At 41.2% G+C, this 15,509-nt stretch overlaps 2 protein-coding genes across 3 annotated transcripts in view; one reads left to right on the top strand and one right to left on the bottom strand.

The window, feature by feature from the left end:
* Window positions 1-783, top strand: part of LOC5578399 (mismatch repair endonuclease PMS2) — a 34,064-nt gene extending 33,281 nt beyond the window's left edge. The window contains exon 3 of one of the 2 annotated variants that reach the window (XM_021841942.1): window positions 628-783. In XM_021841942.1, coding sequence (XP_021697634.1) covers window positions 628-720 — 93 coding nt within the window. In that variant the 3' untranslated portion in view covers window positions 721-783. The remainder of the gene's footprint in view (window positions 1-627) is intronic. The other variant, XM_021841943.1, reaches the window with a different exon arrangement.
* On the bottom strand, window positions 725-12,155 carry LOC5572762 (glutamate-rich WD repeat-containing protein 1). The gene is made up of 2 exons (XM_001660533.2): window positions 10,960-12,155; window positions 725-1,208 (listed from the first exon to the last, which is right to left on the bottom strand). The coding sequence occupies exons 1-2, from the start codon at window positions 11,993-11,995 to the stop codon at window positions 850-852; spliced, it is 1,395 nt and encodes a 464-aa protein (XP_001660583.2). The 5' UTR covers window positions 11,996-12,155; the 3' UTR covers window positions 725-849.
* Window positions 12,156-15,509: the final 3,354 nt, after the last annotated feature.

Here is a 15,509-nt window from a genome sequence, read left to right as displayed (position 1 = left end):
AATAATCAATAGGACAGAAGACTAAACATACACTCAGGCAAATGGACTATCGATAAACATTCGCCTCAAGGAATCGAGTTGGAATTCATAAATTTGCCTTATGAAACCGAAATTTGAAAACAAAAATAGTTTTCGCGGCAACCTGGAATCGAACCAAGGACCTTGCGATTGATAGGCTCGTGCGTACACCCCGCGCCTATCGACGCCTTGGTGTGGAGTGATGCTAAAACGATACATAAAGCGTTCGTATTGCGATAATCGTTCCATCTTTCATAAGGCAAACGTGCCTATTCTGCGCGGCGTGTGAGGTGACACGAGTCGAATGAGGCGACAATTGGCGACTCGCTCCCATTTGATTAACATTAGTCGTCTCACGTCACTCGCGGTGAGAGTGACTCGTCTCGACTCACACGCCGCGCAGAATAAGCACGAAAATGTATGAATTTCGATAGTCCAGTTCGCTGCGTGTAGGGCAACGTGAAAAGTACAGAATCAGTAAAAATAAAACGTGAATTGAAACGTATTTCTCTCGTAGTAATTATTCCCTACCGAATCGTATTAGCGGGATTCCAATGGGATGGAAGTTGGATAAAAATAAATCGACCTTCGAATTCTATTCTTTTGCAGAACTGCCCTCACGGTCGACCCACCATGCGGCATCTAGTTAATCTCGCAATGTTACAACAAGGAGAAGTGAATGACCAAGAAGAAAACGAGTAATCTCTACAGGTAAGTTCTTCTGATAACTTTTATTTTTGAATCGTATTAAATGTTACATATGGGTAATCGCCTTCGAATTGAAGAACGTAGAAAAGAATCTCCTCGCCGCCTCACTAGGCACTAATCCACCTAAACGCTAATCGTTCGGAAAACGTTGAACCCACTGTGTGCCGTCGAGAACAGGACACCCTTGAGCTGCGGGTGCCAATGCAGCTCCTTGATTTCCGTTTGGCCCTGGTGAATGAACAGCAACTGCGGCGGTAGGTCCTTAAGCTGCGGGTCCGCTCGTTCCTCTTCGTCGTCACGCTCCACCGAAAGGTCCCACAAAGCGATCTGATCGTCGTCTCCTCCGGTGGCCAGAATGGTCGATTCCTTGGGGTGCCACTCGATGGTGGTAATGTGATTGGTGTGGTGCTTGAACGTTGCCACCGTCGATTTCGACTGGAAGTTGCGAAGATCCCAAATGTGGAAGAAACCGTCGTCGCCACCTGTAAAAAGCGATCACGATTCAAACAACATACAATAGGATTTTTCATGACTGAAATCATAAAAGGCTGACTGATCGAAAGGCTGAATGTATCACCCTGAAAACCTTGAATTTAGAGTCCCTGATACCGCACAAAATAACTCCAGATAAAGGAAATACCATCAGTGTACCAGATTATGCTCATTTAAGGGAAGTTATGTGTTGAAACGTTTATCATAATACAACTATTGAGTCGATCAATACTATTTTTATGTCACAATGTAGCTCCACGTATGGGTAATCAGCAGCGAAATAAAATATAAAAAAATGAATATAAAAAGCTTTTATAAAACATATTTATTTGCTTTAGTTACTGCATCTAAGTCTTCCTATTTCCGATTTCATGACGAACATATTAAAATATGCATTATTTCGAATTTCGTTTTTTATCCTGATACTTTTTATGGTCAAACCATATCCAGAACAATAATAAAGAAGGCTGTATAGTAAAATCGATTTTTTTTAACTTGTTAATTTTTTGCATGAGTGACTATTGAAACACGCAAAAATTAACCAATGAAAATAATGTCTGAAGGCTTCATTTTAAAGTTGTTGATGCAGATAGACGATATCCGTGCGAAAAAGATTGCATTTGTATACGAAAAATCCGTTTTTACGTTAGTGAGCTGTAATGGGGGCATCAGCGGCTACTGGTGCACTGATGTACTTTAAAATGCATAAATGATCATCGAAGGGTTAATTTTGAATGACTGAATGTGGTTCTTGAACAACTTCGAAAGATTTGAACATGAAAATCTGATTAACTTTTTTAGTGTTTTTAACATAAATTCATGATTATTGATATATTTTTTAGAAATATCATGATATAGCTCATAGTTTCCTTCAAACGTTACTCCGAATATTTCATCAGGAGCTCACTACCGACTTCCTAAGAAATTCCTCCCACTTTTCGTTTAGGTACACATCCGTGCAAAGTTTGGGTCACCCGCTATAACATAAAAAAGTGTTCTCTGATACAACACTCTCTATGGCTCAGTGATTCCCTTTCAGAATATCTTCAAGAATTCAATCACTAATTTTTCAAATATTTCATGGTTTGCCTACAAAATTGTCGTCAAGGATCTTTTTTCGATGTTAATCAGAAATTTCTTTAGGAATTACTCCACAAACTCTTCGAGAAATTTCCCAGAAAAGTCCAGGAATTCTTCTAGAGATGTCTTCTGGGAACAGACATAGAATTTTTTTCAGAAATTCTTGGAGAAAATTTTGAAACAATTCGGGAGATGTTTCTTTAAAAAATGCAGAAGAGAACTTGTGTGAGTTCTAAAGCAAACTTAGATGAACTCCTACAAAGATCTCTGCACTTCTGCACTCTTGTAGAAGTCGTAAGAGATCTACTAGACAAAATTGAAAAATAATTGGAAAATAATCAATAAAATCTCTGTATAATATAGGAACACCATGAAAAACATCATTCAAAATAAAAAAATGTTTAACAATGATGGAAGGAATTACAGTATGGCCCATAAAAAAATGCGAAAATTGTTTGAGCGTCATTTTCGCATCCATAAGCGTTAATTTCATTATTTTTGTGAGTGAATGCAATTTCTGATTACTGTAGTATTTCCTGATACAACTTCGCTATCTAGGACAATTTTTGTCATATTTTTCTTACCCTCCAAAATAATGTAATTAAGTTGGAAGGTTTTGTCCGCTTAAAGTTAGAAACAGCGTCTGATTGTCGTATACTCTGTTGATAAACTTTTCACCTTCGAAAATCACACTTTATTGTTTAAAATATTAGTTTGTTTGGAATCAGAGGATGGAGGAGTTCTTAGAGAACGTGTTTGTCATGGTCACAATAAAATATTTTGCATGGGTCTTATTTTTGAGGGCATTTGCGTCTTATGGGTTTGATATGCCTTTATTTTTTGTTAAAGTTTAATAACAAATAAACACAGAGGTCTATAACAGTTTTTTTAGTAAGATATTTGTTCCTTCGGTTAGAGACAACTTATATCAATACAAGTTCATAAGTTTTGAGCAAAACAGAGCTGCTTATCACACTTATACAAAGGTTCAATCATGGCTCTCCAAAATGAGCCGTATTTTCGAAAATATGTTTAGATCTCCAATGATCCTGATATGAATCCATTCTATCATTTGATATGGGCGAATGCTGAAGACAAGACCTGAGAAGAACTTCACCCCATCGTTGAAGTTTTAGAAGCTTTCATCACAAAGATATTTTACTCGATGACTGCATCCCGGAATTTTCCGGGATTTTATGAAATTTGGTTGAAAACTAGCGTTAGAACGATCGAAACGTAATAAAAGTATGAAATATCAATGTATTTTATTGTATGATCATAATCATAGCTTTGAATATAGGTTGAGACTTTGGAAAATAAACACAACTTAGTCAATTTGAAATTGAAACTGCTTTGGGTTTTCAAACTTTTCCATAAAGAGATCACATTTGTGATATATTGTTAGGAATTTTAAAATATGCTTTATCAATTAGGTGCTTGTATAATATATGTGTTTAGTGAACTTTGCTGCCACCAGGGGGACGGCCATCAGTAGCACTTACTTTGCACGCAAGGATATCCGCAAGCACACCTGGCAACACCCAAATGGCGAACTTTGCAACCAAATCGACCATGTGGTAGACGGCCGACATTTTTCCGATGTCATCGATGTTAGAACTTTCAGGGGTCCTAATATCGACTCAGACCACTATCTCATTGTAAGCAAAATTCGAGCGCGATTATCAACGGTTTCGAGTTCTAGAAACCGACAATCGTTGCCGACAATCCAACGCCTGTCAGCAGATGGTGTAGCAGCGGACTACCATCAAAAGCTCGACGAGCGGATTAGCGAAATCGACGAATGCGTCAACCTCAGCGATCTGTGGGAGTCAATCCACGGAGCGATGAGCACAGTAGCGCAAGAAGTGGTAGGTACTGCTCAACGGAGACCAAAGAACGGTTGGTTCGACAAGGAGTGCCAGAGAATGACGAACGAGAAGAACTTGGCTAGAAGCCGGATGCTGGTGTCTGGTACCCGTCAGAGCAGAGAGCGGTACAAGAAAGCAAGGGCAGCCGAAAAACGGATCCATCGCAGAAAGAAAAAGGAGTATGAAGAGGCAGTAATTGCTCAGGCGCAAGAAGCTATGGAACAGAACAACATGCGACGGTTCTACGAGTCCGTAAATGGTGTGCGGAGAAAAACAGCGCCGTCTCCCGCCATGTGCAACGACCGCGAAGGAAACTTGCTGACGAATAAAACAATGGTGGCCGCCAGGTGGAAAGAGTACTTCGAGTCATTGTTGAACGGAGATAATGGAAGTGGATCTGGTAGCAGAATTCAAATCGATGACGATGGACAGGCTGTGGAACCTCCAACGCTAGATGAGGTAAAAAAAGCTATCAATGGGCTGAAGAACAACAAGGCTGCTGGGAAGGACGAGCTCCCGGCCGAACTTCTCAAACACAGAAGTGAGCAGCTGCACGAACTCCTTCACCGTATCATATTGAGGATATGGGAGGAAGAACAAATGCCTACTAGTTAGTTGGAAGGTCTCATTTCCCCTCTGTACAAGAAAGGGCATCGACTGGAGTGCGCCAATTATCGAGGGATAACACTCCTTAATTCGGCGTACAAAATCATGTCTGGAATTCTGTTCAACAGATTGAGACCGTATGAGGAGTCCTTCGTCGGCGAATACCTAGCTGGTTTTCGAGAGGGCCGATCAACGACGGATCAAATGTTTACCCTGCGTCAAATCCTAGATAAATTCCGGGAGTACAACTTGCAGACTCATCATCTGTTTGTAGATTTCAAAGCAGCGTACGATTCAGTGAAGAGAAACGAGTTGTGGCAAATTATGTCCGAACATGACTTTCCGGCGAAGCTGATTAGACTGATTCGTGCAACGCTTGATGGATCGAAATCAAGTGTGCGAGTGGTGGACGAGATTTCGTCATCGTTCGTAACCTTAGATGGATTGAAACAGGGTGACGCTCTTTCTAACTTGCTGTTTAACATAGCGCTCGAAGGTGCTATCAGGAGAGCCGGTGTGCAGAGAAGCGGTACCATTATCACACGTTCTCATATGCTCCTTGGCTTTGCGGACGATATCGACATCATCGGGATTGACCGTCGGGCAGTGGAAGAGGCGTTCGAGCCTTTCAAGAGGGAGACAGCGAGGATTGGGCTCACAATCAACACCACAAAAACGAAGTACATGTTAGCTGGTGGTCAACGTGGGTCCGGACGTGTTAGTGGTAGCAAAATGGTGCTAGGTGGTGAAAAGTTTAAAGTGGTGGAAGAATTTGTGTATCTTGGAACACTAGTGACATGCGATAATGATGTTACCCGCGAGGTGAAAAGACGTATTGCAGCTGCGAGTCGGGCTTTCTACGGGCTCCGTAGCCTGCAAACGAAAACAAAACTCGCGTTATACAAGACACTGATCCTTCCGGTTGTCCTATATGGCCATGAATCATGGACATTGAAGGAAGTCGACCGGAGAGCCTTCGGGGTGTTTGAACGTAAAGTGCTGCGAACAATACTCGGCGGTAAACTAGAAAACGGCATCTGGCGGCGTCGCATGAATCACGAGTTGTACCAAGTGTATAAAGAGGTGGATATTGTCAAGCGCATAAAACACGACAGGCTGCGTTGGGCTGGTCACGTTGCCCGTATGCCGGAAGAACGACAAGCAAAGATAATATTCAACAGAGAACCCGGACGAGGCCGCCGACTTCGTGGCAGGCCGCGCACACGATGGCTTTTTGCGGTTGAGGAGGACTTAAGGGCACTTAACGTTCAGGGCGACTGGAAGCGATTGGCCCAGCCCGGATAAAAAATACAATACAAAAACAATATAACGTATTGAAACAGTACCATTCAATATATTGGAAATACAATACAGTATTTTGTGAAATGACAATACAATTACAGTACAATATATTGTTTTCAACAGTTCAGTGTATGGTATATGAGATTTTTGCAATATAATGTATGGGTGGTTAAGTATCGTAACAATACAAATATAGATATTTTCTCATACAAATATTTTGAAAACACAATATGATATATTGTTCATGTATTGTCTTGATAAGCAATTCGTGTATTGTTGTACAATACAAAAACAATTCAACAAACTGTATCATGGTTGCATGTCAGCTAATGTCAAGTGACTTCTAAAAAACTACTTATTTTGACTTTTTGAATATTTTCCACCCAACATTTCTTGCTTTTTGAACTTGTTTTGTTTATTTCTTTCAGCAAAGCTACATAGAAAAAAGCAACAGTTGTTTTACGCGAAAATAGGAATTTGACCAAAATTGTAAGGTATAAAACCAATTAAAAACAATACAATGTTCTGTTACAACATATTATATTGTTTTTGAATTGTATATCCAAACATGAATAATATTGCTTCGACATTCAATTACAATACGCTGTATTGTATCCAATACGTTATATTGTACATTAATGGTTTATTCCACTCACTGAATGATACGTTTTTATCCGGGAGGACCGAGCCCAGTGGAGAAGACTCATCCATTCGGCGCAGATTCATCTTAGCGAATTGTAGCCCATCAAGTATCAAGTAAGTAAGTATAATATATGTGAGATTCACAAATTTAAGTTGAATTTCATTCTTCGTTTATTCTTCTTCAACTCGATTCTTTATAACATTTGTGGACAACATTCAGGCAATTGTATGACAATTACACGATAGATGTTTTAGAATTTTTTTTGCCTCAGAAACAATATGGGTTATGAAACGATTTATAGACCAATTTTTGGTTTCATGTCATTTATAACATCATGAAGAAAACATAAATATTGCAAATCGTTCTTTTCCACTCATATTGCCTTTCTAAGAAATAATATTACTGTATCATAGAAATACTTTTTGAATTATGGACAAGTTCTTGTTGAAATTTAATTCATCACACGTTATCTTATAAGGGATTGGCTTAGACACACTTCCAGTCCTATGGGCTGGCCAATGTTTTCATGCGGACAAGCTCCAACTCCTCCATAATGCATTTCAGAGGATATAATGGTCTTTGAAACACTCAAGTAATCATCTATCAAATCATGTCTCCATTCCTCAGAACGTGGGCAAAGCAGTTCTTAAAGGGGTAACGTTTGGCATAACTCAATTTGGCATAACGGTCGTTTGGCATAACAATCATTTGGCATAAAACATAGAAAATTAGAATAATAACATACATTCCGGACACCCTGTGAATATAATATGGACAGGGATGTTATCTCAATACCCATTCGATGGCTTTCTAAAATTACGGTCATATCATAAAGTTTCAAGAGTTTATATATGGCTTATGCATTTATTCGCTCATTGGATGTGTATTTTAGTGTATTTTAGTCTATAAATTCATTTAATATAAACAAATATCACCAGATCCACGTGTGTTTCATCAGATGGCTTTGACATCATCTGATGTATGCCTTTTATATCAATGTTAAGATTTTAGATAGACTTAGCTCTTATTTCCAAATATATTTCATTAAATTTTGCATTTTTTGTTTGTTGAAATGTACATCCTCTTGCATTTGTTGGTTTCACAGATGTTGTAATTGCTGTGAAAACGGTCATCATGAAAAAGTAGCATATTGTCTAAATAATGCAATACATGATTTTCTGTAGGTTCATACATTCCTCACCATGTCATTGGAAATCAGCATAGAACGAGTAGCCTGTTCAAGTCATATACACTACCGTACTTGCTGCCAACGACTTTGTGTAAACTGGGCTCAACATTATGTCATTTAGCCCAGGTTTTTTTTAGAATTTAGTCTTGAGCATTATAAGAATGTAGTACAACATTTTATAAGAAAACTACACAGAATTATGGTAGAATACTTCTACTCCTACGGAAGGATTCTGGAAGAATCGTGTCCTGGATTTTTTGAGAATGCTGATTATATTAGAAATCGTCATAATATTTCAGAGAACCGCCCAGAATTTTGCTTCAATCCTTCCCCGAAATGTGTGAAATTGACTCCCAGGGTTTGGGGAGAATCCAGTGAGATTTTGTTCCAAATTGACCTACAACTTTTGTCGAAGTTTGATAGAAATTTAGTTTATTTTTGTATTAGGAACTTCAAGCTGAATTTTTATGAAGAACAATTCTAACGGTGATGAAAAACGTGAATTACAAACAATTAGCAAACAGAATCGAAAAAGTAGTGATTAGAAATCAAGCATAATGTGAATACATAACTTTTTGTGTTTAGTTCATGTTTCATGGTGCTTTCTTTGTTTCAGGATTTCGTTTTTACTACCACTGAAAAAGAGCCATCTATTGCCTTTTCAGTTTCGAATATCGCCCTATTGGAATCGCTATCGTTTTCGAATAAAAAATCGTATAACGGTGAACAGCTCACGACTGTTCTACAACTGGAAAATGCCTCTAATTGGATCATTGACCAAATGGTCTCATCTTATCATGCTAGCTGTCCTATTCAACGAAGGTCATCTAACAGGGATGTACCTTGGTGGAATGATAAGCTGGCAGGATTGAGAAAGAAGTTTAGGCCGTTGTTCAATAGATCGAAGATTACTTTAGATTGGATTGAATACAAAAAAGTCTTTACAGAATGCAACAGAGAACTAAGGCACGATAAACCTAAGGACTGAAGACGGGTATATGAAAGTATCAACAACGCTCTTGAGGCTGCACAAAGTCCTTTCAAAAGGCCTAGGTAGCCTAAAAAAAGAAGACGGCAGTTTTACTGTTGACTCTTCTAAAACACTGGAAGTAATGATGAGGTCTTAGATGAGGCAAGCCATGTATGGTCGATACATGTGCCTATCAGAAAGCCTGTGAAATCTTCACGTACTCCAGGGTCGAATGGGCATTGAGTTCTTTTCAGCCTTTCAAATCTGCCGTGAAAGATGTCATTTTCCCAGCCTTGCTGCAACAAGGAAAAGAGACGCGTTGTCCGCTCTTGACCGAAATATTCATAGCTAGTGTTGCGCTTTCAGATATTGCAAAAGCTGAAAGAAAGGAATAAACAACTCCGAAAGCCTTTTCTCTGATCTTTGAAAGACAATGGAAAAAAATAATTGATGACTTCATCAAGTCAACAAGTTTAATAGAAATGACTCTTTATACCGTCAAACGGGGTGACTTGCAACGGCGGGGTGAGTTGCAATGTGGTGTAATTTACAACCAAATTTGACTATAAAACACAAAATTCAAATGAAAATTTCACTTGATACTTGATGGAGGATCGAAATCGTGGCCTGAAAACATGATATAAATTTAATCTACAAAACTAATACTCTGCATGTTGTTTCTACAACTAATGAGTGATAATACGACGAATTTTATTTTACGAAATTTTGGCAGTTACTTTTTATTATAAATACTTTTTATAAAGATGTATCTATGGAAAAGCAGGCCATTTTATAGTGCATCTTGTCAATGAAATGTTGATTGATTTGCAACGGAATCGCAAATAGTTATTTAGGCAACAAGTTGCAAAATGATGATTTTTTCAGCACGAGTTGTACATTTATCCAACGAGGCTCGCCGAGTTGGATAAATACAACGAGTGCTGAAAAAAACTAGTTTTGCAACGAGTTGCCTACAACATTTTTTGCTATTTCGAAAAATGCCATTTCAGCTGAATGAACTCTAAAAGCAAAAACAAACATTTCAAGAGAGCCCACATGGGCACACATCCATGCGTAGTATCAATGGATCATTAAAATAACCAAAACGGCCGCTATGGAAAGCATAGATAGCGCCACCGTAGCCTTGTGTGTTTGACAGAACAGCAATGCTGTCACAATGTTAAATCCCATATACCGTGGTGCCTTTGTTTTGATGCGGTGAGCACTTGCAAAAACTACCTTCAATGATCCATTCAGTATTTTTCAATCACGTAGGCTGTGATACAGTAGTACCTACCCATGAATGTCACAAGTTTTCACGCTCCCATCGAAATCAGGTAAGACAGCACAAACAGTTGCTGACTACAAATGTTGGATTCCAAATCAGAATCACGTGGTCATTCATAGAGAGAGGGAGCGTCTGGCCAATGATCACGGTCCATACAAATTTTATAAATTTGTGTATGGACAAATGACCACGAGGGGGGAGGGTGTTGGCCAGGAATCCCAAAAACCTGATTACGTGGTTAATGGACAGCCCCTGTCGGAATCAGATCGCACAACGGATCTAGAATCAGATGCAATTATGCTTGTTCTGCGCGGCATGTGAGGCGAGACGAGTCGAATGAGGGACAATTGTCGATTCGCTCCCATTAGATTAACATTAGTCGCCTCACATCACCCGAGGTGAGAAGGGCTCGTCTCGACTCACACGCCGCGCAAATAAGCACAAATGGCATGAATAGACTGGGTTGTTCGGTTGATGCCTACCAACACAGTACTGAAAAGTGCTACTTTTCAGCACCGAAAAGAGTGCTGAAAAGTAGCACTTTTCAGCACTGCTTTTTTCAGTAGGAAAAGTAGGCCGTTATGTTGATCAACTTCTCAATGAAAAGTTGATTAATTTGCAACGGAATTGCAAAAAAATATTTTTTGATTTTTGAACGCCTACCTACTTCGATTGGCGATTGTTAAAATCGTCTCAGTTAAAATCTCATTGTTTTATAGTTTGTTTTTTTTTCATATTGAAAATGTTTAGCCTTTCATGTTTACCCTTATGTTGGAATCTCCGTAATCAACTTACCACTAGCGATCAACGGCTCGTTCCGGTTCCAACTAATCACATTAACGTCACTTTCGTGCGCATTGGCCGCCGTCAACATACAGGCCTTGGAGGGCGCCGCCCGGCAGTCCCAAATCCGAATCGACTTATCCACCGAACAGGTGGCCAACACATTGGCCTCGTTCGGGCTCCACTGTATATCCTCCACCGAGTCGGTATGCCCGATCAGAGGGCGTTGATCCACCGTCCAGGATCCTTTATCGTTCGGGCGCCAAATGTGAATATCTCGGCGGCAATCCCCTGTGGCCAACATACCACGCGTTGTGGTACACCAATCGATTGCGAAGCCTTCCTTCTGATGACCGGAGAAGGTAAAATCCGGCTTCACTCCGTCCCCGACCTTGTTCGTTTCATAGTTCTTGCAGGACTGCTCATCGTCAACTGCGGCCAACTGATCGTTGATGTTATAGATGTTGACCCGTCCCATTTCGCTCCAGGTGGCCACATAGTGTGATTGGTTGAAGGTCGTGGCGCGAATCCGGTTCACACAACCGGCGTGCTTAATGAGGGCACAGTTCATATGTGGCCGCTTATCCTCATGCTCATCCTCGTCGTCACTCAACTCCGAATCCGAGTCATCATCGTCATCCTTACGTTCCTTCGAAGTCCTGTGCAAGTTGGACATCTTCATCACGATCACACTGTTAACGTGGGTCCTGGCAGCTTGAGTCCCAGCCACCATAAACGCCGTCAACGGGAACGTCTCCCGATCGTCCCCCAACGGATCCGCAATCAAATCGAAACTCAAACACGGCGCACCGGTGTGGGCCTGGTGCAGCATAACATAAGCCGATTCGTCGCAAACCAACTCTTCGTCGTTGTTCAGCTTCCGCCCCGGCAGGTAAACCTGACCATTGCCGGTCTCATTGTCCATGGCTTCATCCTGCTGCTCGTTATCTTCGTCATCATCGTCGTCACTCTCCCCAGCAATAATCGCATCCTCGATGTTCTGGTCCTCGGCCACCTCCATGCGTTCCTCGCGTTCTTTGGACGACATATTTTGCACTATTTATGAACAGTTACCGAGAATAATCACCACGATCGCACGGGTTTCAAGCGGGTTTCAAACTTCACAAAATTCACGCACTCACAACGATCTCGAGATCCTAAATCACGCCGCGCACATGTTTTCTGATGACACGGTTTTGACGTTTCTCCCGATGGGATGTAAACAAAGCGACAGTGGCGCCGCCAAGGTGTCACTGATGAGACTATCGATAGGGGAAGGGAGGGCCAGATACACGGGAAAAAATTCTGTGGTAAAAATAACTATTTTAGCTGACTACGCCCATTCTTGAAACTACCATGGAATTTCAGACCATTTTACTATGTTTACGGTACACCCCACCGCATTACTGGTACATTTGACAGAAATAATTTACAACAATCTGATACCGACTACAGACATGGTAAAATCAAGCACATTTCTGGTCTGCTGAAAATTGCCGGTGCGAGCGCTTAAGTTAACCCCCTAAAATGGTAGTTTTAACCGCACAATTTTTTTGCGTGTGAGAATCTTTATGTTAAAATTTATCAAATAAAAATCATGATTCATGATTTAGTTGCAAAAGTTCACTGAAAAAATTCTTCATATCCTGATTATGTGTTTCACACATAATTATTTGAAATTTGTCTTGGCACATGATGGATACTTAGGGCACAGACAAACAGACGTAACACTGATGAAATTTCCATCGACCACTCAATTTACGATCATTTCAACACAGAGAAATAGACGTAACTGCTAGAACAATTATCAATTCAAAACATAGTCTCGCAAACATTAACACCTAATGCTGAAACCACAGACAAACAGACGTCACACTCATCATTGTGCATCGACCACCTTTTTAACGGTCGAATCAAAAATATGGTAGGTAGCCAATCCGCCACCGGCAGCGCTCGCATCGTTTTTGTTCGCGTTTGACGTTTACACACTACCGCCATCCGTTGGCCTGTCGGCCAAACACACTAACACAGACAAACAGACGTAACACTGACGAAATTTCCATCGACCACTCATTTAACGATTATTTCAAATTCGTTATGTTACAAATCTCACAACCAGAGGCGCGCGCATCGTTTTTCTTTGCGTTTGACGTTTCACACTACCGCCATCTGCCGGGCTTGTTGCACGAAACACCTTTTCGTGCAACATGCTCACCAGATGATGATGGTGTAAAATGGGTGATGGATTTTGAAGAAATTTGTTCTAAGTGTTACGTCTGTTTGTCTGTGACACTAATTTTAGCATTGGGCGTACATGTCCTCGTGATTTTTATGATTTTTATCGAGATTTGTTCTAAGTGTTACGTCTGTTTGTCTGTGCTGAAACCACAGACAAACATACGTAACACTCGAATTATTTTCATCGTACCGAAGAATAGCGCTCAATGCTAATACTTGGTAGTTGGCCGACGGGCCACTCGTAGCGCTCGAATCACTTTTGTTCGAGTTTGACGTTTGCGCACTACCGCCATCTAGTTCGCGGTTGGCCAAACACAATGGTTTCAGCATTGGGCGTTAATGTTCGCGATACTATGTTTTGAATTGATAATTGTTCTAGCAGTTACGTCTGTTTGTCTGTATTAGAACTGTACCACCTACGAATTTGTGCGAAATTAATGCTAATGCTTATGCTAAACGCTTAAGCCCCAAGCACAATGTGAGCGGCAGCGCGGTACAACGGCAAAACATAACAACGGTAACAACGGTAACATCGTTTACATCGTTGCTTGTCGGATCGTTCTGTTTCTCGCACCGTAATCGAACAGTTTTTCCCGTGTAAACAGTGTATTTTTCACCTGTGTTTAGTTTATTTTCGTTAATTATCGATCTGTGCTCTCCGGCATATCTATTATTCTGGTGTTCTCAGTGACAATACGTAGAAAACGTCGATAGCATAATCGTCTCGCAAACAACGGCGGATTATTTTCCTTCACGCTTACAGTGACTCGAACTCATATTCGTACAGGTGCGGTGTTAGAGAATCTCCATCATGTCTGATGCATGCGATCATTGTGCGAAACCGGTCAGAAACGATGACGAGTATATTTCTTGTATGGCTTTTTGTGAACGGATGGTGCATATAAGATGCTCGGTTACGAAGCTCAACAAACCGTTTGTGAAAATCATCCAGGAAAGCCCGAATTTGATTTGGATGTGTGATGAATGCGCGAAACTGATGAAGATTGCCAGATTCAAATCGGTCGTTTCGTCGTTCGGTGAGGCTATTCAGTCTATTACCGAAAAGCAAGAGTCAGTACACGCTGAAATCAAAAAGGAACTGGCAAAACAAGGACAGCAAATCGCTCTTCTGTCTAAACGAATGACCCCATTTTCTCCGTTTTTGCGCGAACCTGGCTCGTCTTTTCAACAACCACCTTCCAAAAGACGGCGTGACGAAGAATCGAACTTTAAACAGGTCGCTACTAAACCTCTGCTCGGCGGAACGAAAGATACAACTACCGCCAGCATACTCACTGTTCCCGAACCGGAAGAATTATTTTGGCTGTATCTTTCCCGCGTCCATCCAAATGTTAAGCCAGAAGCAATCGAGAAATTGGCCAAAGATTGTTTACAATGCGATAAGCCAATCAAAGCAATTCCGCTTATAAAACGAGGGACTGACACAAGCCGGTTGAGTTTCATTTCGTACAAGATTGGAATCGATCCTAACTTTCGTGATGCTGCACTGAGCCCTGACACTTGGCCCAAAGGAGTTTTGTTCCGAGAATTCGAAGATCAGAGTTCAAAAAACATGTGGTTACCCCGCCTGCATACGCCGACTATCACGGTCTCCCCGGAAATAGGAGCTTCACAGTTCTCCACTCCCACGAGTGTAGGCAACTTAGCGAACTAGATCTGAACAACATGCAACGCAGCAACGTAGTTACATCTGTCACCAAATGCCGTAAACCAGAACGCTTTGCCTGTCGCATTAAGGGAGCTCTTGATCCACTCGACACAGTCGCGCCAGCTTGTTCCTGCCATCGAAGTCGTTCTGGTCCTGTTGTCGAGATCGGTGACGGAGTCTCCCAACCTTCTATCTCAGGCAAGTACGCATGCTTTTGTAGCAATTCTCTGCCTGATCAGCTCCAATATTCCAGTTTTCCTTCTGATCTTGTCGATCACAATAACATCGATACTGGAACCCAGTATTCCATCCAGCCAAATCCGAACAACCAGTCTACTCCGACGACAACAGAACATCAAGTGAAACGCAGTTTTACGTCAAGCTCACAACCAGGACGCAGTGCAGCTAGCATTTTGGAAGTCTCTGGATCCTCTAGCTCAGTCCGGCCTTTTCCAGCCAGCGTTCTTCACAGTCGTCCTGGTCCTGTTGCTAGATGCGGTTCAGAGATCTTCCAGTCTGCTCTGCTAGGCAAGTACACTCATGTTTCCGCTTTCCCAATGCCTGATGCGGTTCCAAATTTCAGTATTTTGGACTCAACCGACCCAAGTGATGCTTCTTCAACACTTACTCATGGACACCCGGAACGCACCGTAGA

Source organism: Aedes aegypti, chromosome 2 (genome assembly GCF_002204515.2).
Source record: "Aedes aegypti strain LVP_AGWG chromosome 2, AaegL5.0 Primary Assembly, whole genome shotgun sequence".
Taxonomy (NCBI): domain Eukaryota; kingdom Metazoa; phylum Arthropoda; class Insecta; order Diptera; family Culicidae; genus Aedes; species Aedes aegypti.
Note: the sequence above shows the minus strand (reverse complement) of the source record. Positions and strands in the feature narration are given on the sequence as shown.